At 41.9% G+C, this 24,469-nt stretch overlaps 2 protein-coding genes across 2 annotated transcripts in view; both read left to right on the forward strand.

Annotated features, from left to right (window-relative positions):
* Positions 1–15,631, forward strand: part of fmnl2b (formin-like 2b) — a 40,936-nt gene extending 25,305 nt beyond the window's left edge. Inside the window, exons 20-27 of the mRNA XM_065023485.1 lie at positions 290–358; positions 992–1,072; positions 12,339–12,468; positions 12,578–12,741; positions 12,898–12,999; positions 13,368–13,466; positions 13,720–13,849; positions 13,924–15,631. Coding sequence (XP_064879557.1) covers positions 290–358; positions 992–1,072; positions 12,339–12,468; positions 12,578–12,741; positions 12,898–12,999; positions 13,368–13,466; positions 13,720–13,849; positions 13,924–14,003 — 855 coding nt within the window. The 3' untranslated portion in view covers positions 14,004–15,631. The remainder of the gene's footprint in view (positions 1–289; positions 359–991; positions 1,073–12,338; positions 12,469–12,577; positions 12,742–12,897; positions 13,000–13,367; positions 13,467–13,719; positions 13,850–13,923) is intronic.
* A 402-nt stretch (positions 15,632–16,033) lies between these two features.
* On the forward strand, positions 16,034–21,936 carry ccdc14 (coiled-coil domain containing 14). The gene is given in 12 exon segments (XM_065023486.1): positions 16,034–16,309; positions 16,584–16,636; positions 17,231–17,303; positions 17,435–17,507; positions 17,595–17,738; positions 17,824–18,299; positions 18,302–18,806; positions 18,959–19,097; positions 19,177–19,259; positions 19,920–20,063; positions 20,244–20,376; positions 20,550–21,936. Coding segments are annotated over 12 exon segments (2,619 nt in total). The 5' UTR covers positions 16,034–16,279; the 3' UTR covers positions 21,316–21,936.
* The last annotated feature ends 2,533 nt before the right edge of the window (positions 21,937–24,469 follow it).

Here is a 24,469-nt window from a genome sequence, read left to right on the forward strand (position 1 = left end):
TTACTATTCTCCTTGGTTTACTGTTCTCCTTGGTTTACTATTCTCCTTGGTTTACTGTTCTCCTTGGTTTACTGTTCTCCTTGGTTTACTGTTCTCCTTGGTTTACACACACACACACACACACACACACACACACACACACACACACACACACACACACACACATACACACACACACACAGTGATATACTCTGTCTGAACACACATACTGTTACAGGTCCACTCATAACACACATTACATAATAACATTCTATAATAACTGGATTGTTGGTTTGGTTTCTGTCCAAAGCAACTCCACGCAATCATCGCTGCTTCTGTGTCCATCAAGTCCTCCCAGAAACTCAAGAAGATTCTAGAGGTGAGTGTGTTATCTCTCTCTCTGTCTCTCTCTCTCTCTGTCTCTCTCTATCTCTGTCTCTCTCTCTTTGGTCTCTGTCTCTCTCTGTCTCTCTCTTTTAGTCTTTCTGTCTCTCTCTTTTTTTGGTCTCTGTCTCTGTCTCTGTCTTTGTCTCTCTCTCACTATCTCTCTCTCTCTCTTTTTGGTCTCTCTGTCTCTCTCTCTTTTTGGTCTATCTGTCTGTCTGTCTGTCTCTCTCTCTGTCTCTCTCTCTCTCTGTCTCTCTCTATCTCTGTCTCTCTCTCTTTGGTCTCTGTCTCTCTCTGTCTCTCTCTTTTAGTCTTTCTGTCTCTCTCTTTTTTTGGTCTCTGTCTCTGTCTCTGTCTTTGTCTCTCTCTCACTATCTCTCTCTCTCTCTTTTTGGTATCTCTGTCTCTCTCTCTTTTTGGTCTGTCTGTCTGTCTGTCTGTCTGTCTGTCTGTCTGTCTGTCTGTCTGTCTGTCTGTATCTCTGTCTCTGTCTCTCTGTGTCTGTCTCTCTCTGTCTCTGTCTCTCTGTCTCTGTCTTTGTCTCTCTGTGTCTGTATCACTCTCTCTGTCTCTCTGTCTCAGTATCAGTGTTGTAACTGTGTGTGTGTGTGTGTGTGTTTCTCAGATTATCCTGGCTCTGGGGAACTATATGAACAGCAGTAAGAGAGGAGCGGTGTACGGATTCAAGCTGCAGAGTTTAGACCTGGTAAAACACACACACTACCCAACACTCTTTCTAATACACATTACCCAACACACTATTTTTAATACGCACTACCCAACACACTCTTTCTAATACCTAGTACACACTACCCAACACACTCTTTCCAATACCTAGTACACACTATCCAACACACTCTTTCTAATACACACTACCCAACACACTCTTTCTAATACCGAGTACACACTACCCAACACACTCTTTCTAATACCTAATACACACGACCCAACACACTCTTTCTGATACCTATTACACACTACCCAATACACTCTTTCTAATACCTAGTACACACTACCCAACACACTCTTTCTAATACCTAGTACACATTACCCAACACACTCTTTCTAATACACACTACCCAACACACTCTTTCTATTACTTAATACACACTACCCAACACACTCTTTCCAATACCTAGTACACACTATCCAACACACTCTTTCTAATACACACTACCCAACACACTATTTCTGCCTAGTACACACTACCCAACACACTCTTTCCAATACCTAGTACACACTATCCAACACACTCTTTCTAATACACACTACCCAACACACTCTTTCTAATACCGAGTACACACTACCCAACACACTCTTTCTAATACCTAATACACACGACCCAACACACTCTTTCTAATACCTATTACACACTACCCAATACACTCTTTCTAATACCTAGTACACACTACCCAACACACTCTTTCTAATACCTAGTACACATTACCCAACACACTCTTTCTAATACACACTACCCAACACACTCTTTCTATTACTTAATACACACTACCCAACACACTCTTTCCAATACCTAGTACACACTATCCAACACACTCTTTCTAATACACACTACCCAACACACTCTTTCTAATACCTAGTACACACTACCCAACACACTCTTTCCAATACCTAGTACAGACTATCCAACACACTCTTTCTAATACACACTACCCAACACACTCTTTCTAATACCGAGTACACACTACCCAACACACTCTTTCTAATACCTAATACACACGACCCAACACACTCTTTCTAATACCTATTACACACTACCCAATACACTCTTTCTAATACCTAGTACACACTACCCAACACACTCTTTCTAATACCTAGTACACATTACCCAACACACTCTTTCTAATACACACTACCCAACACACTCTTTCTATTACTTAATACACACTACCCAACACACTCTTTCCAATACCTAGTACACACTATCCAACACACTCTTTCTAATACACACTACCCAACACACTCTTTCTAATACCTAGTACACACTACCCAACACACTCTTTCTAATACCTAGTACACACTACCCAACACACTCTTTCTAATACCTAGTACACATTACCCAACACACTCTTTCTAATACACACTACCCAACACACTCTTTCTATTACTTAATACACACTACCCAACACACTCTTTCCAATACCTAGTACACACTATCCAACACACTCTTTCTAATACACACTACCCAACACACTCTTTCTAATACCTAGTACACACTACCCAACACACTCTTTCCAATACCTAGTACACACTATCCAACACACTCTTTCTAATACACACTACCCAACACACTCTTTCTAATACCGAGTACACACTACCCAACACACTCTTTCTAATACCTAATACACACGACCCAACACACTCTTTCTAATACCTATTACACACTACCCAATACACTCTTTCTAATACCTAGTACACACTACCCAACACACTCTTTCTAATACACACTACCCAACACACTCTTTCTATTACTTAATACACACTACCCAACACACTCTTTCCAATACCTAGTACACACTATCCAACACACTCTTTCTAATACACACTACCCAACACACTCTTTCTAATACCTAGTACACACTACCCAACACACTCTTTCCAATACCTAGTACACACTATCCAACACACTCTTTCTAATACACACTACCCAACACACTCTTTCTAATACCGAGTACACACTACCCAACACACTCTTTCTAATACCTAATACACACGACCCAACACACTCTTTCTAATACCTATTACACACTACCCAATACACTCTTTCTAATACCTAGTACACACTACCCAACACACTCTTTCTAATACCTAGTACACATTACCCAACACACTCTTTCTAATACACACTACCCAACACACTCTTTCTATTACTTAATACACACTACCCAACACACTCTTTCCAATACCTAGTACACACTATCCAACACACTCTTTCTAATACACACTACCCAACACACTCTTTCTAATACCTAGTACACACTACCCAACACACTCTTTCCAATACCTAGTACACACTATCCAACACACTCTTTCTAATACACACTACCCAACACACTCTTTCTAATACCGAGTACACACTACCCAACACACTCTTTCTAATACCTAATACACACGACCCAACACACTCTTTCTAATACCTATTACACACTACCCAACACACTCAATACACTCTTTCTAATACCTAGTACACACTACCCAACACACTCTTTCTAATACCTAGTACACATTACCCAACACACTCTTTCTAATACACACTACCCAACACACTCTTTCTATTACTTAATACACACTACCCAACACACTCTTTCCAATACCTAGTACACACTATCCAACACACTCTTTCTAATACACACTACCCAACACACTCTTTCTAATACCTAGTACACACTACCCAACACACTCTTTCCAATACCTAGTACACACTATCCAACACACTCTTTCTAATACACACTACCCAACACACTCTTTCTAATACCGAGTACACACTACCCAACACACTCTTTCTAATACCTAATACACACGACCCAACACACTCTTTCTAATACCTATTACACACTACCCAATACACTCTTTCTAATACCTAGTACACAATACCAAACACACTCTTTCTAATACCTAGTACACATTACCCAACACACTCTTTCTAATACACACTACCCAACACACTCTTTCTATTACTTAATACACACTACCCAACACACTCTTTCCAATACCTAGTACACACTATCCAACACACTCTTTCTAATACACACTACCCAACACACTCTTTCTAATACCTAGTACACACTACCCAACACACTTTTCCAATACCTAGTACACACTATCCAACACACTCTTTCTAATACACACTACCCAACACACTCTTTCTAATACCGAGTACACACTACCCAACACACTCTTTCTAATACCTAATACACACGACCCAACACACTCTTTCTAATACCTATTACACACTACCCAATACACTCTTTCTAATACCTAGTACACACTACCCAACACACTCTTTCTAATACCTAGTACACATTACCCAACACACTCTTTCTAATACACACTACCCAACACACTCTTTCTATTACTTAATACACACTACCCAACACACTCTTTCCAATACCTAGTACACACTATCCAACACACTCTTTCTAATACACACTACCCAACACACTCTTTCTAATACCTAGTACACACTACCCAACACACTCTTTCCAATACCTAGTACACACTATCCAACACACTCTTTCTAATACACACTACCCAACACACTCTTTCTAATACCGAGTACACACTACCCAACACACTCTTTCTAATACCTAATACACACGACCCAACACACTCTTTCTAATACCTATTACACACTACCCAATACACTCTTTCTAATACCTAGTACACACTACCCAACACACTCTTTCTAATACCTAGTACACATTACCCAACACACTCTTTCTAATACACACTACCCAACACACTCTTTCTATTACTTAATACACACTACCCAACACACTCTTTCCAATACCTAGTACACACTATCCAACACACTCTTTCTAATACACACTACCCAACACACTCTTTCTAATACCTAGTACACACTACCCAATACACTCTTTCTAATACCTAGTACACACTACCCAACACACTCTTTCTAATACCTAGTACACATTACCCAACACACTCTTTCTAATACACACTACCCAACACACTCTTTCTATTACTTAATACACACTACCCAACACACTCTTTCCAATACCTAGTACACACTATCCAACACACTCTTTCTAATACACACTACCCAACACACTCTTTCTAATACCTAGTACACACTACCCAACACACTCTTTCCAATACCTAGTACACACTATCCAACACACTCTTTCTAATACACACTACCCAACACACTCTTTCTAATACCGAGTACACACTACCCAACACACTCTTTCTAATACCTAATACACACGACACACAACACACTCTTTTTCTAATACCTAGTACACACTACCCAACACACTCTTTCTAATACCTAGTACACATTACCCAACACACTCTTTCTAATACACACTACCCAATACACTCTTTCTATTACTTAATACACACTACCCAACACACTCTTTCCAATACCTAGTACACACTATCCAACACACTCTTTCTAATACACACTACCCAACACACTCTTTCTAATACCTAGTACACACTACCCAACACACTCTTTCCAATACCTAGTACACACTATCCAACACACTCTTTCTAATACACACTACCCAACACACTCTTTCTAATACCGAGTACACACTACCCAACACACTCTTTCTAATACCTAATACACACGACCCAACACACTCTTTCTAATACCTATTACACACTACCCAATACACTCTTTCTAATACCTAGTACACACTACCCAACACACTCTTTCTAATACCTAGTACACATTACCCAACACACTCTTTCTAATACACACTACCCAACACACTCTTTCTATTACTTAATACACACTACCCAACACACTCTTTCCAATACCTAGTACACACTATCCAACACACTCTTTCTAATACACACTACCCAACACACTCTTTCTAATACCTAGTACACACTACCCAACACACTCTTTCCAATACCTAGTACACACTATCCAACACACTCTTTCTAATACACACTACCCAACACACTCTTTCTAATACCTACAGTACACACACTACCCAACACACTCTTTCTAATACCTAATACACACGACCCAACACACTCTTTCTAATACCTAGTACACACTATCCAACACACTCTTTCTAATACACACTACCCAACACACTCTTTCCATTACTTAATACACACTACCCAACACACTCTTTCTATTACCTAATACACATTACCCAACACACTATTTTTAATACGCACTACCCAACACACTCTTTCTATTACCTAGTACACACTACCCAACACACTTTTTCTAATACACACTACCCAACACACTCTTTCTATTACTTAATACACACTACCCAACACACTCTTTCTATTACCTAGTACACACTACCCAACACACTCTTTCCAATACCTAGTACACACTATCCAACACACTCTTTCTAATACACACTACCCAACACACTCTTTCTAATACCTAGTACACACTACCCAACACACTCTTTCTAATACCTAATACACACTACCCAATACACTCTTTCTAATACCTATTACACACTACCCAACACACTCTTTCTAATACACACGACCCAACACACTCTTTCTAAGACCTAATACACAGTACACAACACACTATTTCTTATACCTAATACACACTACCCAACACACTCTTTCTAATACCTAGTACACACTACCCAACACACTCTTTCTAATACACACTACCCAACACACTCTTTCTAAGACCTAATACACACTACCCAACACACTCTTTCTAATACCTATTACACACTACCCAACACACTCTTTCTAATACCTAATACACACTACCCAACACACTCTTTCTATTACCTAATACACACTACCCAACACTCCTTTCTAATACACACTACCCAACACACTCTTTCTAAGACCTAATACACATTACCCAACACACTCTTTCTATTACCTAATACACACTACACAACACACTCTTTCTAATACCTAATACACACTACCCAACACACTCTTTCTAATACACACTACCCAACACACTCTTTCTAATACCTAGTAAACATTACCCAACACACTCTTTCTAATACACACTACCCAACACACTCTTTCTTATACCTAATACACACTACCCAACACACTCTTTCTAATACACACTACCCAACACACTCTTTCTAATACACACTACCCAACACACTCTTTCTAATACACACTACCCAACACACTCTTTCTAATACACACTACCAAACACACTCTTTCTAATACACACTACCCAACACACTCTTTCTAATACCCAGTAGACACTACCCAACACACTCTTTCTATTACCTAATACACACGACCAAACACACTCTTTCTAATACACACTACCCAACACACGCTTTCTATTACTTAATACACACTACCCAACACACTCTTTCTAATACCCAGTACACACTACCCAACACACTCTTTCTAATACACACTACCCAACACACTCTTTCTAATACCTAATACACACTACCCAACACACTCTTTCTATTACCCAATACACACTACCCAACACACTCTTTCTAATACCTAGTACACACTACCCAAACACACTTTTCTAATACCTAGTACACATTACCCAACACACTCTTTCTAATACACACTACCCAATACACTCTTTCTATTACTTAATACACACTACCCAACACACTCTTTCCAATACCTAGTACACACTATCCAACACACTCTTTCTAATACACACTACCCAACACACTCTTTCTAATACCTAGTACACACTACCCAACACACTCTTTCCAATACCTAGTACACACTATCCAACACACTCTTTCTAATACACACTACCCAACACACTCTTTCTAATACCGAGTACACACTACCCAACACACTCTTTCTAATACCTAATACACACGACCCAACACACTCTTTCTAATACCGAGTACACACTACCCAACACACTCTTTCTAATACCTAATACACACTACCCAACACACTCTTTCTAATACACACTACCCAACACACTCTTTCTAATACCTAATACACACTACCCAACACACTCTTTCTATTACCCAATACACACTACCCAACACACTCTTTCTAATACCTAGTACACACTACCCAACACACTCTTTCTAATACCTAGTACACATTACCCAACACACTCTTTCTAATACACACTACCCAATACACTCTTTCTATTACTTAATACACACTACCCAACACACTCTTTCCAATACCTAGTACACACTATCCAACACACTCTTTCTAATACACACTACCCAACACACTCTTTCTAATACCTAGTACACACTACCCAACACACTCTTTCCAATACCTAGTACACACTATCCAACACACTCTTTCTAATACACACTACCCAACACACTCTTTCTAATACCGAGTACACACTACCCAACACACTCTTTCTAATACCTAATACACACGACCCAACACACTCTTTCTAATACCTATTACACACTACCCAATACACTCTTTCTAATACCTAGTACACACTACCCAACACACTCTTTCTAATACCTAGTACACATTACCCAACACACTCTTTCTAATACACACTACCCAACACACTCTTTCTATTACTTAATACACACTACCCAACACACTCTTTCCAATACCTAGTACACACTATCCAACACACTCTTTCTAATACACACTACCCAACACACTCTTTCTAATACCTAGTACACACTACCCAACACACTCTTTCCAATACCTAGTACACACTATCCAACACACTCTTTCTAATACACACTACCCAACACACTCTTTCTAATACCGAGTACACACTACCCAACACACTCTTTCTAATACCTAATACACACGACCCAACACACTCTTTCTAATACCTAGTACACACTATCCAACACACTCTTTCTAATACACACTACCCAACACACTCTTTCCATTACTTAATACACACTACCCAACACACTCTTTCTATTACCTAATACACATTACCCAACACACTATTTTTAATACGCACTACCCAACACACTCTTTCTATTACCTAGTACACACTACCCAACACACTTTTTCTAATACACACTACCCAACACACTCTTTCTATTACTTAATACACACTACCCAACACACTCTTTCTATTACCTAGTACACACTACCCAACACACTCTTTCCAATACCTAGTACACACTATCCAACACACTCTTTCTAATACACACTACCCAACACACTCTTTCTAATACCTAGTACACACTACCCAACACACTCTTTCTAATACCTAATACACACTACCCAATACACTCTTTCTAATACCTATTACACACTACCCAACACACTCTTTCTAATACACACGACCCAACACACTCTTTCTAAGACCTAATACACAGTACACAACACACTATTTCTTATACCTAATACACACTACCCAACACACTCTTTCTAATACCTAGTACACACTACCCAACACACTCTTTCTAATACACACTACCCAACACACTCTTTCTAAGACCTAATACACACTACCCAACACACTCTTTCTAATACCTATTACACACTACCCAACACACTCTTTCTAATACCTAATACACACGACCCAACACACTCTTTCTATTACCTAATACACACTACCCAACACTCCCTTTCTAATACACACTACCCAACACACTCTTTCTAAGACCTAATACACATTACCCAACACACTCTTTCTATTACCTAATACACACTACACAACACACTCTTTCTAATACCTAATACACACTACCCAACACACTCTTTCTAATACACACTACCCAACACACTCTTTCTAATACCTAGTAAACATTACCCAACACACTCTTTCTAATACACACTACCCAACACTCTCTTTCTTATACCTAATACACACTACCCAACACACTCTTTCTAATACACACTACCCAACACACTCTTTCTAATACACACTACCCAACACACTCTTTCTAATACACACTACCCAACACACTCTTTCTAATACACACTACCAAACACACTCTTTCTAATACACACTACCCAACACACTCTTTCTAATACCCAGTAGACACTACCCAACACACTCTTTCTATTACCTAATACACACGACCAAACACACTCTTTCTAATACACACTACCCAACACACGCTTTCTATTACTTAATACACACTACCCAACACACTCTTTCTAATACCCAGTACACACTACCCAACACACTCTTTCTAATACACACTACCCAACACACTCTTTCTAATACCTAATACACACTACCCAACACACTCTTTCTATTACCCAATACACACTACCCAACACACTCTTTCTAATACACACTACCCAACACACTCTTTCTAATACCCAGTAGACACTACCCAACACACTCTTTCTATTACCTAATACACACAACCAAACACACTCTTTCTATTACCTAATACACACTACCCAACACACTCTTTCTAATACACACTACCCAACACACGCTTTCTATTACTTAATACACACTACCCAACACACTCTTTCTAATACACACTACCCAACACACTCTTTCTAATACCTAATACACACTACCCAACACACTCTTTCTAATACACACTACCCAACACACTCTTTCTAATACCCAGTACACACTACTCAACACACTCTTTCTATTACCTAATACACATTACCCAACACACTCTTTCTTATACCTAATACACACTACCCAACACACTCTTTCTTATACCTAATACACACTACCCAACACACTCTTTCTATGACCTAATACACACTACCCAACACACTCTTTCTATTACCCAATACACACTACCCAACACACTCTTTCTAATACACACTACCCAACACACTCTTTCTAATACCCAGTACACACTACCCAGTACACACTCTTTCTTATACCTAATACACATTACCCAACACACTCTTTCTAATACACACTACCCAACACACTCTTTCTAATACCCAGTACACACTACCCAACACACTCTTTCTTATACCTAATACACACGACCCAACACACTATTTTTAATACCTAATACACACGACCCAACACACTCTTTCTAATACCCAATACACACTACCCAACACACTCTTTCTAATACACACTACCCAACACTCTTTCTAATACCCAGTAGACACTACCCAACACACTCTTTCTATTACCTAATACACACGACCAAACACACGCTTTCTATTACTTAATACACACTACCCAACACACTCTTTCTAATACCCAGTACACACTACCCAACACACTCTTTCTAATACACACTACCCAACACACTCTTTCTAATACCTAATACACACTACCCAACACACTCTTTCTATTACCCAATACACACTACCCAACACACTCTTTCTAATACACACTACCCAACACACTCTTTCTAATACCCAGTACACACTACCCAACACACTCTTTCTTATACCTAATACACACGACCCAACACACTATTTTTAATACCTAATACACACGACCCAACACACTCTTTCTAATACCCAATACACACTACCCAACACACTCTTTCTAATACACACTACCCAACACACTCTTTCTAATACCCAGTAGACACTACCCAACACACTCTTTCTATTACCTAATACACACGACCAAACACACGCTTTCTATTACTTAATACACACTACCCAACACACTCTTTCTAATACCCAGTACACACTACCCAACACACTCTTTCTAATACACACTACCCAACACACTCTTTCTAATACCTAATACACACTACCCAACACACTCTTTCTATTACCCAATACACACTACCCAACACACTCTTTCTAATACACACTACCCAACACACTCTTTCTAATACCCAGTACACACTACTCAACACACTCTTTCTATTACCTAATACACATTACCCAACACACTCTTTCTTATACCTAATACACACTACCCAACACACTCTTTCTATACCTAATACACACTACCCAACACACTCTTTCTATGACCTAATACACACTACCCAACACACTCTTTCTATTATCTAATACACACTACCCAACACACTCTTTCTAATACACACTACCCAACACACTCTTTCTAATACCCAGTACACACTACCCAACACACTCTTTCTTATACCTAATACACATTACCCAACACACTCTTTCTAATACACACTACCCAACACACTCTTTCTAATACCCAGTACACACTACCCAACACACTCTTTCTTATACCTAATACACATTACCCAACACACTATTTTTAATACACACTACCCTACACACTCTTTCTTATATCTAATACCAACCTTCTGATTCTAACACACACTACCTAATATACATATGTTGTGATACGTAACACACACATAATAAGCTTGATTTACACTTTTGAATGTCAAATACACACCAGAAGGTAATGTGTGTGTTCCTCCCAGCTGCTGGAGACTAAGACTACCGACAGAAAGCAGACCCTGCTGCATTACATAGCCAACGTGGTGAGAGAGAAATACCCCGGAGTCGCTCTGTTCTACAATGAGCTGCACTATGTAGAGAAAGCTGCCGCAGGTGAGTGTGTGTCTGTTTGTCTTGGTGTGTGTCACAGTTATCTTCCTCTGCAGAACGTGGTGTGTGATATTAAGGAACTAACCTATTATATTGTGTGTGTGTGTGTCAGTGTCCCTGGAGAACGTGGTGTGTGACGTGAAGGAGTGTCAGCGTGGTATGGATCTGTCGTGGAGGGAGTACAGCATGCACGGCCACAACCCACTCCTCAAAGACTTCATCAGCAAACACGAGACTCGCCTGCAGAAACTACAGGAGGACGCACACATCGCACAGGCAAGAAAACACACATTCACACACACACACATTCACACACACACACATTCACGAACACACACAAGTACCTCAGATACATCAAAGTGTTATATGACCGTGGTGACCATGGTCCTTCATAGTCCTGTTTTATGATCCTGGTTGTGTTATGGTTCTCAGGATGCATTTGACGATGCGGTGAAGCACTTTGGGGAGAGCTCTAAGACCATGCCTCCCTCTGTCTTCTTCCCTGTGTTTGTACGATTCATCAAAGCCTACAGGGTGAGCAGAATGTGTGTGTTTGTACGATTCATCAAAGCCTACAGGGTGAGCAGAATGTGTGTTTGTACGATTCATCAAAGCCTACAGGGTGAGCAGAATGTGTGTTTGTACGATTCATCAAAGCCTACAGGGTGAGCAGAATGTGTGTTTGTACGATTCATCAAAGCCTACAGGGTGAGCAGAATGTGTGTTTGTACGATTCATCAAAGCCTACAGGGTGAGCAGAATGTGTGTTTGTATGATTCATCAAAGCCTACAGGGTGAGCAGAATGTGTGTGTTTGTGTGCGTGCGTAGCTACAGTATACACAAAGACGCGAGTCAAAGTTGAACTTAATGTGTGTGTGTGTGTGTGTGTGTGTGTGTTTAGCTGGCGGAGGAGGAGAATGAGCAGAGGAGGAGGCAAGAGCAGGCGCTGATGGAGAAGCTGGAGCAGGAGGAGCTACAACAGGAGCAGGAGGCGCCTAAGGTACAGCCCCGTTACCATGGAGACAGGCCTGCCGGTCTGTCGCCATGGATATGACAGTATCACCTTGACTTCACAGATCCAGTGTCTGTTCTGTGGAATGGAAGGACTGATGTTTTCTCGTTCCCTCTCTTTATCGCTCCCCATCTTTCCTTCTCTACTCCTCACACATACATTGATTCACCAACACACATCTACTTTATTTCTACCTCTCTCTCTCTCTCACACACACACACACACACACACACACACACAGTCCCCGTCCAACCGTCCAAAGCAGCGGCAGCAGGAGTCCCTGATCACAGAGCTGAGGAGGCGACAGGGCGGTAAAGACAGCAGACATGTCTACGAGGGCAAAGATGGAGCTATAGAGGACATCATTACAGGTACGCCCACGCACACTCACACACACACACTGTAGTTTAGTGCTGTGTTTTGATTGGCTGTTTTTTGTCTGCAGTGCTGAAGACCGTCCCTTTCACTGCCAGGACGGCCAAACGCAGCTCTCGCTTCTTCTGTGATCCCACCCACACTGAATAACACTGCTAAACTCTCAGAGAGAGATAGAGAGATACTGTTGGAGAGAGATATACAGGGTAGAGGGGAGGGAGAGGGGTGAGGGAAAGCTAGGTGGGAGAGATAAAGGGGAATAACAATGAGATAGAGAGAGGAGAGAAGCGTGGGGAAAAAGAGAGGTAGTTAGAGAGAGAGAGGAGAGGGAGGGGGTGAGAGAGAGAGAGATTGACCCGGTCTCAGAAGTAGTGACTCTACCAGAGAGAAGCTGAACTCTGAACTCTATAGCAAGACAGACATCAAGATTACCTGTGACCTCACCTGTCTGGTCTGACATCACTGCCCCCACCCCCTCTATGTTACTTTCACATGTTATGGAGCTTCTTCGCTGATTATAACTGTTTATAACCCTCCCATAACCCTGGACTGTAGCCCTGGAATCAACCTGCAACCCACCATGCACTTTGACTTTCTGCCCTCTAAACCCGAAGACTGTTGAAGGGGGTCGGGTAGAGGGAGGAACTTGATACGCGATGACAGTGACTGGACATTTAGTAGCAACACAGTCTGGTCATTTAATAGCTACATAGCATTTCCAGTTTATCAGTTAATAGCAGACATGATAAGCAAAACAGAACAGCAAAAATAAACAGTTGTTTTTTGTCCAATTAGTATTAGTGGTGTACAGTATGTGTCTCTAAAGCTGTGTGATGATGTCAGCAAATGACATGATCGCTGTCATAGGATATTGAGAAGGGAGGGGGAGAAGTTTGAAGAGTTTCTTCTTGTTGAACATTCCAACCAATTCTAATTGATAACGACATCACAAAGGGTTCTTAACCCACTCCTATCCAGCTGTAAGGTGCCAGAATTGAACACTGAGAATAGTGTTCGAAAAGCTCACTCCTACAAGGTTCCCTCTTCTCCGTATGCTGCTGTGTGACAGTGAAACGTGTACAGCGCTCGCTACGTTCACTACATTGACTATGTTTACTATTTACTACCTTTAATACCTTTAACCTCCAACAGGGTTTTTTCAAAGCTCAGGCCCTCCAGTTCCTCAGTCCTGCTGGTTTTCCTTTCTCCCTGGCACTTGATTGATCGTTTAATGTTACTGATAATGATTGGCTGCAGAGTGCACACACACAGGTAGAAATCGGTCTCTGATTAAAAGAGAAGTATGAAAACCAGTAGACACTGTGGCCCTCGAGGACAGGAGTTGATACCCCATACTACCCTAAAATAAAGGTCCCTGTCTTATCCTTGCCTGACCATCCAAAAGTCCCAGTCTGTTTCTGCTTTATAGCCAACTGACTCCTTTGTTGTGATCTTGTCAAGGTGAAGGTAAAGGATGTAGTGTTCTTGAATGCAGAAAGTCTGGCACCTAGGCTACTACACCACCCATGACCTTTCCTGGCTCATGGGACCAACTTTAACGGAGACTCGAGAGGGATCACTCCATTTCATAAAAAAATCATTCAAAAATGTAACTGCAAAAAACAACAACAGCACAATACTTTTCTACTGTGTATATATATTTTCTAGGGAATCCTGCTTGTTGCTTTTATCCCTCACTCCCAACCCTGCTGTTTGTCAATGTTGATGTTCAATTCTTAACCTGCACTCGTTGTGTAAATAAACTGTATCCAGTCAGACTGTGTGTCTCTGTGTGTGTACCACTGGAAGACCCTCACTGGTAACATTGAACATATATTTATATCATAACATTTCTTTCCATAGTAAGATTTACATTAATCCAACAACACAATATATTGTTTTTATCACATATTCCCAGGAAACACACAAAAATGCTAATGGTAATAAAACAATCGTTGGTGTTAAATTGTATCATGTCGTCTCCATGGTGACACCGAATTCATCGTCGTCAGACCAACATTTAGGGAGGAGAGGGGGGGACTACATTTGAGTGACATTTGCTTCATTCAATCGATAAACTGGAAATTACGACATCAGCTTACATCCGCCAATAACATTCATTGGATGTTTGGCAGCGATGTTTTCATTGGTCACGACGTTACTTCCCGTTTCAAACAAAACCCGCCGGTTCCTGTTTATGCTAGCGCCAGTAAAAAATGAAGCTAATAATAACTGTGACAAAAGCTTCAACGTGACAACATCAACTAGTTTCGCTCTAGATAGTCAGTCAGAAAATGCTTCAGACATTTTGTGCACTCAAAGTTAGTGCAGTTTGCAGATAGTTGATTAGGGCTACTCTTGGAAAGAATTGGTTAGCTACCATCGTTTTTCTTCCTTCGATTTGGACAGCAGTTGACTGGCCAGCTATGCCAAAGCAAGGGCTTGCTAGACACAAGGTAAGACATCTCAGCTATTCACAATGTGCCTGCGAACTGGTTCTTAGCCGTTTTGATAATGAATGTAATTAGCCTCATATGCTTCAGACATTTTGTGCACTCAAAGTTAGTGTAGTTTGCAGATAGTTGATTAGGGCTACTCTTGGAAAGAATTGGTTAGCTACCATCGTTTTTCTTCCTTCGATTTGTCTAGCTAGCTTTTCCCCCTAGCCTCCCAGGGAAAGGACACCATTTTAGAGCGTATTCAGATTCAGCCCCTGTTTTTGACTGACAGGTGATATCCTCTGGAAGACTGACTGGTTGGAGGGGCCAGGGCTCAAAGAAGAGGTAAGTCGTTTATCCCCGGGGTCTTCAACGAGGTCTGGAGGACCGCACTGAAATATTTCCTCGCCGCCAAAAATTTGCAAAAAATAGTCATCTGTCCATCGTTTTTGGAATTGTCAAGGCTCTCTGACTGTCTAGCTTTCATTTCGGTTATTATTAGCGAGCAGATTGGCATTTGTTGTCATGAATCTTGCCCTGGAGGCAGCTCTGTAGAGTGGCATAAACATCTGGTTTTAACCTAAACTTAACCACACTACTAAACCTAATGCCTAACCCTAACCTTAAATTAAGACCAAAAAGCACATTTGTGTTTCATAAATTTGTACAATGTAGCAGATTTGGACTTATCAGCTGGCCCATCTAGCAGCAAAAGCTCCATTCTGTCTCCAGGGAATGAGTCATGACAATAAACATCAACCTATTAGTGAACTGGGCACAGTCAAGAAACTTGATGTAGGTCCAATATCATTTAATTTTGTCAGTTTAAAGTATATTGAGTTTGTCTGTCCCCCGAGGTAAGAGAACACACAGGACTGATAAGTCACATCCCTGTTGCAGAGTGTCATTATATCCATTCACTGTCACTCTGTTCTGTAGGGGAGCAGGGCGTCCACTAGTCACTTCTACTGAGCCGGCTTATTCCCTCTACTCCACAGACTCAGAGGACCAGGTAATAACACATCCATAAACAGTCAGTAGCAACGTTAATAACAAGCCTATTTGTGTAATGTATTAATAAGAGTTATAATCACCTAACAGTGATTATATGGTAAGTTGGTTTGTATCTGTGCTCTCTCTAAGGTGACAACCATTCACCAGGGTCTGGATCAGTGTGCTGCGCTGCTCAATGTCATTCTCCAGGCAGAGACGGCAGGTACCAGTCAACTACTTACTCTGTTTCTACAGAACCTTTACATGTCTAGTTGAAATTATTGACCAAAGTGTTTGCATTGTGTGATAGAGGCCAAGCCAATCTCCGTCAGGGGAGCAGGGAAGACTCGAGACGCCAAATCCCGACCGCTGTGCACTCTGGGAAAGGAGAGGGTAGACACAGAGAGGAGGAAGCAGACAAAGAGACCTGTCACTCAGACTGCTAAAAAAACAGGTGGGACCTGTGTGTGTCTCTGTGTGTGTCTCTGTGTTGGCGTGTGTGCGTGGTGTGCAAAAATGGATAACTCTCTCTGCTCCAGCTCCCGTGCAGAAGACGATCCTGTCATCCCTGTCGTATCCTGGGATGAGGAACAATATTCAGAGTTTGGCCGGAACGTCAGAGCCGGCGTCAGATGCTCGGTTTAACTGTCGCCTGACCACCTCCACCCCCACCCTGAGTCCCCAAAGACTCCCCCCTAACAACACACTCCCCCCAGGCCCCTCAGTCCCTCTAGCCCAGCCTGGAGGCTCCATCATTGGGGTGGCATCAGTCCACCTGGGGGGCTCTACCTCCACAGCTCCGTTAGCTTCTCCTGGAGCTGTAGCTACGTCTCTACCCACAGCCCCTCTCACAGGCCCAGTGCTCTCTCTCCCCGCAGCCCAGCCAGGAGGCTTCGTCTCTGGGGTTGGAGGTTCGGCTGCCCAGGGAAGCTCCAGGTCCTGTACCCTGCACCTCGGTGGTCCCTCTGTGGAGAGGCTAGCCCTGTCTGCCCCCTGCCCTCTGACAGCTCTGTGTCTGGAGAAAGTGGACATCCAATCTCTTCTTCCTGCTCTCCCTCTCGTCAGGGACCACCAGTACTCTTCTCTGAAATTCATTCCCACCCCCAACCTCACCCCCTTGCCAACACTCAACCACAGTCTGCCCCAGATGCTCCATCCCTGGGCAGGGGGGGCCAGCTGGTTTCTACCCAGGATGGAGGGACCTTAGCAAGGGAGGCTTGCGGCCACATGGAGGGTAACGCTGGAGAGGAGGAAGAGGAGTGTCCAGTGAGAGACACCAGCGCCCAGACCTGCTTTAACATACAAACACACACCCAGCTGGCATACACACACATAGATCCAGTGCCTGTACAGGCATACTTACAACACACACATCCAGGTGTGGCTCCCAACCACACACACTCGTACACACGCATGCCGCTGGCGCTGGGCTCTAAGGGCTGTAGTCCAGAGGGAACTGCTCGTCAGGTGATGACTGTTCAGTACCTCCTTGGAGAGTTGAAGGCTCTGCTCGCTGGCCAAGGTAATCAATCAATCAACCAACCAACCTGTCAAAAATAATCAGTCAACTCATCAATCAGTCAAAATGACTATTTAATCAAATGTTAATCAAATTCAATCTCCGCCACTCTCTCTCATTCCCTCTCTTCCCTCCCTCCTCCCCCTCATCTGTAGACAGTGTAGCAGAGCGTCTGGTGTGTGAGCTGGAGCAGACAGTGTCTATACTTCCTGTCATGGTGGGCAGCTCTAACATCCAGGCTGAGATTGCTCTGGTCCTGCAACCTCTACGCAGTGAGAACGCACTGCTACGCAGGTCAGCACCATCACCCAGGTGTGTGTGTGTGTGTGTGTGTTTCATACAGAAGATTGATCACTTGAACGTGTGTGTTCAGGCGTCTGAGGATAGTGAACCAGCAGTTGCAGGAGAGAGAGCGAGCAGAGAGGGAGGCCAGAGATGTCCACTGTGACACTGACGGTAAGATAAACTGCCCGGCCCTCTTTCAACTGTCTATCAGTGAGAGATTATTATCGTGTGTCTGTATCTCTGAGTATCTAACCTCCTCTGTCTCTTAGTGTCGCCTGTCTAACCTCCTCTGTCTCTTAGTGTCGGCTGTCTAACCTCATCTGTCTCTTAGTGTCGCCTGTCTAACCTCCTCTGTCTCTTAGTGTCGCCTGTCTAACCTCCTCTGTCTCTTAGTGTCGCCTGTCTAACCTCCTCTGTCTCTTAGTGTCGCCTGTCTAACCTCCTCTGTCTCTTAGTGTCGCCTGTCTAACCTCCTCTGTCTCTTAGTGTGTCGCCTGTCTAACCTCCTCTCTGTCTCTTAGTGTCGCCTGTCTAACCTCCTCTGTCTCTTAGTGTCGGCTGTCTAACCTCCTCTGTCTCTTAGTGTCGCCTGTCTAACCTCCTCTGTCTCTTAGTGTCGCCTGTCTAACCTCCTCTGTCTCTTAGTGTCGCCTGTCTAACCTCCTCTGTCTCTTAGTGTCGGCTGTCTAACCTCCTCTGTCTCTTAGTGTCGCCTGTCTAACCTCCTCTGTCTCTTAGTGTCGCCTGTCTAACCTCCTCTGTCTCTTAGTGTCGCCTGTCTAACCTCCTCTGTCTCTTAGTGTCGCCTGTCTAACCTCCTCTGTCTCTTAGTGTCGGCTCTGCAGTCGGAGCTCCACGATGCTCACACAAGCCTGCAAGAGCTGCAGCGCTGCAACACTGAGCTACGGCAAGCCCTGGTGGACACACAGAGCCAGCTGCAGCAGAGTGAGGCGGAGTGCAGTCGTATCAGTAAAGGTAATAGATGAGGGGGGAACGTACTCCGCTTCTTTTCTATTTTATTTCTAAATACATGAAGATCAGGGCCTTAAACTGATCCATATTACGCTGAGATTAAAGGATCTCTGAGGTATCTGTGTGTATTATCTAATAAATGTATATAAGTGTGTCTGTGTGTGTGTCTGTGTGTGTGTGTAGACGTGCAGTCTGCTCTGGGTGAGGTGCAGGGCTGTAACCGCAGGCTGCAGGAGTATCAGAAGGAGAATGCTGCACTGGTCCTCAACACCCAGAAGAGGGAGACAGAGATCCACACACTACAGGAGCACCTCAGGTGTGTGTGTGTGTGTGTGTGTGTGTGTGTGGAGTTCCTAAAAATGTATTGGATTTTTTATTTTTTACTGACAATTTTTCTCTCTCGACCTGTCGTCTGTCTGTTTCTCGTTCTCTCTGTATTTTCCTCCCGCTCTTTCTTTATACCCTTCTCTCTCAACCTGTCTCTCTCAGAGCTCTACAGGTCCCTGTCACTGAGTCTCCTGCTGTGACTGACATCCCTACGTCCCGCCTCCCTCTCACTAAACGAGCTCTGGACCAATACCAGGACCAGCAGGGTCCGTCAGACCACCCAGTCAGCCAATACCTGTGGTCGTTGGAGCAGAAGGGGTGTGGTTCTGTCTCCCTGCCCTGTAAAGGCCCTGAGTGCAACTACACACACCAGCAGGACTTCAGTGTGTGTACACCAGCTGGTCAGAGTGTGTGTGCGTCTGCGGATCAGGAAGTGGGTCTGTGTGTGGCTCTGGAAAGAAAAGTCACCCCACCTTTGGCCTTCGCCCCACTGAGAGAGACTGTGAGGTCACCACTTCCTGTTGAGGGGTTACCGCTTCCTGTGATTTCACAGAGAGGAGGAGGACCACAGGGTCTTCAGAGCCTTAGTGTTGCCCTCGAGAGTTTCCCTCAATTAAAAAGCCTATTATCTAATCTCCACCAATCAAACGGACTCTGCTCTAATGGCGCTGGACACTCTGACCTGTCCCAGAGTCACCGGCGCCGTCTGGACATGGATATGGCATCACCGGGCAAGGGGCGGAACTCTTCGCTTGACTCCACTGGCCTCTCCTTATGTGAGGTCAGATCCTTTGCTTCTGATTGGAGTGCAGGGTCAAGCTCGACCTTTGACACGCGTGACGAACAGGAGTTCCAGAACGGGCTGGCCGCTCTGGATGCCAGCATTGCCAGCTTGCAGAGAACTATAAAGCAGGACCTGAATCGATGAGACAGACACACACAGCGAGGTAGTCTGAATCTATTCCAATGTAATAAAATAACCAATGTCTTTTTTTAGGTTTCTTTTTAATTGTACTTTATTTGAATAAAATGGCAAATGAAATAGTTGTTATTTTTTTGTTACTATTTATTCTTTACTTGAAAGACGGGTTACCTGAGAACTTCAGGAAAACGAAGCACACGCTTCAATGGGGGAGAAGGCCATGTGTTGTGATTCTGGATGGACAGACAGCAACAATGACAAGAAACTGCCATGTGTTGTGATTCTGAATAGCCAGACAGCAACAATGACAAGAAACTGCCATGTGTTGTGATTCTGAATAGCCAGACAGCAACAATGACAAGAAACTGCCATGTGTTGTGATTCTGAATAGCCAGACAGCAACAATGACACGATGCCATGTGGGGAATCGTAAGCGGCTCATTTCAGCTAGTTGTATTTGTTTTTATATCATGTTTTGACTGAGCTAGCTAACCAACAACTGTAATGGTGGATTTGAGAGACAAGTGCTCATTGTACAACTTCATTTATGTTTTCAATAAACATTGGAGAAGAAATATAGTTGACATGTTATCAACAATCTATGCCAACCCTATCTCTTTTGCCCCATAGCTGAGTACGTGTCGGTTTTTGATGCTTAACAACCAACCCATCATTTGAATTAAGGGAGAAGGAAATATGATGTATTGAAAACAATGTTCTCCCTCCTACAATGAGTCAGGGTTTAATAACACTGATACCTAAAGCCTAAAAAATACGTTCTGCTCATCCCTAACTGGTGTCCATTTTGTCTACTTAATAATGACTACTTGCAAAAAAGAATGAAAGAAGTCATGGATGCAATCATTGGTGAAACGCAGTCTGGCTTTATGAGGAACAGACATATTTCTAACAATATCAGACTAGTATTAGACGTACTTGACTACTCAGACCTAATAACTGAGGATAGCTTCATATTATTTTTAGATTTTTATAAAGTATTTGACACAGTTGAGCATCAGTTCCTCTTCCACTCCCTTGAGAAATGTGGCTTTGGGGATTTGTTCTGTAAGGCTATTAAGACTCTATACGAATGGTAACAGCTCTATCAAACTGAAACATTGCACCTCACCTAGATTTGAGTTAAAGAGAGGAATTATGCAAGGTTGTCCCATCTCACCGTATCTATTTTATTAATCACCCAACTTCTTACAAATTCTTTAAATAATATTCCTGTACAAGGTATTTCCATAGCTGGTAAAGAAATTATTATAAGCCAGCTGGCTGACGATACTACACTTTTTCTGAAAGACGCTAGTCAGATTTCTATATCGATCAATGTGATACAATCCTTTTCCAAAGCGTCTGGTCTATATCTTAACATTAATAAATGTGAACTCATAGCTGTTAAAGATTGTGACACCTTCATATTATGGTATTCCAGTTAAAGAAGAACATACATATTTAGGCATAAACATTACTAAGGATCAGAAGTATGGAGGCTTACTCAATTTGAACCCTCTTGTTAAAAACCCCCAGAAGAAGCTAAATCTATGGCTACAGAGGGACTTATCCTTAAAAGGAAGAGTCCTAATAACCAAGGCTGAAGGTATCTCTAGACTAACACATGCTGCTCTATCTTTATATCTTGACGGTAAAATAAGCAAGAAGGTAGACCAGATGCTTTTTAACTTTCTGTGAGAAACCGTACCCATTACATTAGGAAAACTGTTGTAATGAAGACATGAGTATGGTGGGCTGAATTTTCTGGACTTTACTACCTTAATTAAAACTTCTTCGGGATCAGTGTTCCTTCCACGGGACGGTTAAGCTAACGTAGGCTAATGCGATTAGGATGAGGTTGTAAGTAACAAGAAGATTTCACAGGACATAGATATATCTGATATTGGCAGAAGCTTAAATTCTTGTTAATCTAACTGCACTGTCCAATTTACAGTAGCTATAACAGTGAAAGAATACCATGCTATTGTTTGAGGAGAGTGCATAATTTTGAACATAAAAAGTTAATAAACAAATTAGGCATATTTGGGCAGAAATGCAATGGCTCATTGGATTAGTCTAAAACGTTGCACATACACTTCTGCCATCTAGTGGCCAAAATATATGTTACACCTGGACTGGAATAATATATTATGGCCTTTCTCTTGCATTTCAAAGATAATGGTAGAAGAACAATACAGAAGAATGGTTGTTTTTGTCTTTGTCTTTGTATTATCTTACACCAGATCTATTGTGTTATATTCTCCTACATCCCTTACACATTTACACAAACTTCAAAGTGTTTCCTTTGAAATGGTACCAAGAATATGCATGTCCTTGCTTCAGGGCCTGAGCTACAGGCAGTTAGATTGGAGTATGTAATTTCAGTAGAAAATTGGGAAAAAGGGGCAGATCCTTAAATAATACTTTTAAGATCAATTGGATATAACAATTCATAAGAAGTTCAACTTCCTCATCATGTCTTCTCTACTTTTGGTAGCCGTAACTTCATGTTGGTTTGCAATTATAATATTTACAAAGTTCCAGTGAAACTCTCTGCAGGTCGGCAGGTTTTCTTCTTATGGTCCTTAATTTATAAGCATACATTTTCTCCACACAGATATTATATATGGAATAGTCGGGATGGATATATTGTATAAAAATACTTCTTTGTTTTTAGAATATTGGTTCCGAAATAATATCCTATTGGTGATACAACTTGTAAATGCAGAGGGTATTTTACTTAATTCTAAGGAATTCTTATCACTTTACAAAATCCCTGTAACACCTAAAGATTTTGCAATTGTTTTAGATGCCATTCCCTCAGGTGTTGCTATGTTATTCAGGAACATGTCAAGGAAGCATCCTAAGATGAGTTTTTCTTTTAGTTCATCCAACAACAATAGAGCTATACAAGCCTTGTTTCCAAATTGTTTCCTTATCCAGTAATGCCTTATTGGAATGGTTTTATTGATAATGTCTGCTGGAAAAAAGTTTGGATGTTGCCACACACATACCTACTTATTAACTAAATGAAGTACGTTTCTTTTTAAATGATTCATAAATACTATCCTGCCAACCACTATATGAAGAAGTAAAAAAACATAAACCCCAAAATTTTACCTTTTGTTATGACCACCCAGAAACAGTGTTGCTTATTTTT

Source organism: Oncorhynchus nerka, linkage group LG2, assembly GCF_034236695.1.
Source record: "Oncorhynchus nerka isolate Pitt River linkage group LG2, Oner_Uvic_2.0, whole genome shotgun sequence".
Classification (NCBI taxonomy): Eukaryota; Metazoa; Chordata; class Actinopteri; order Salmoniformes; family Salmonidae; genus Oncorhynchus; species Oncorhynchus nerka.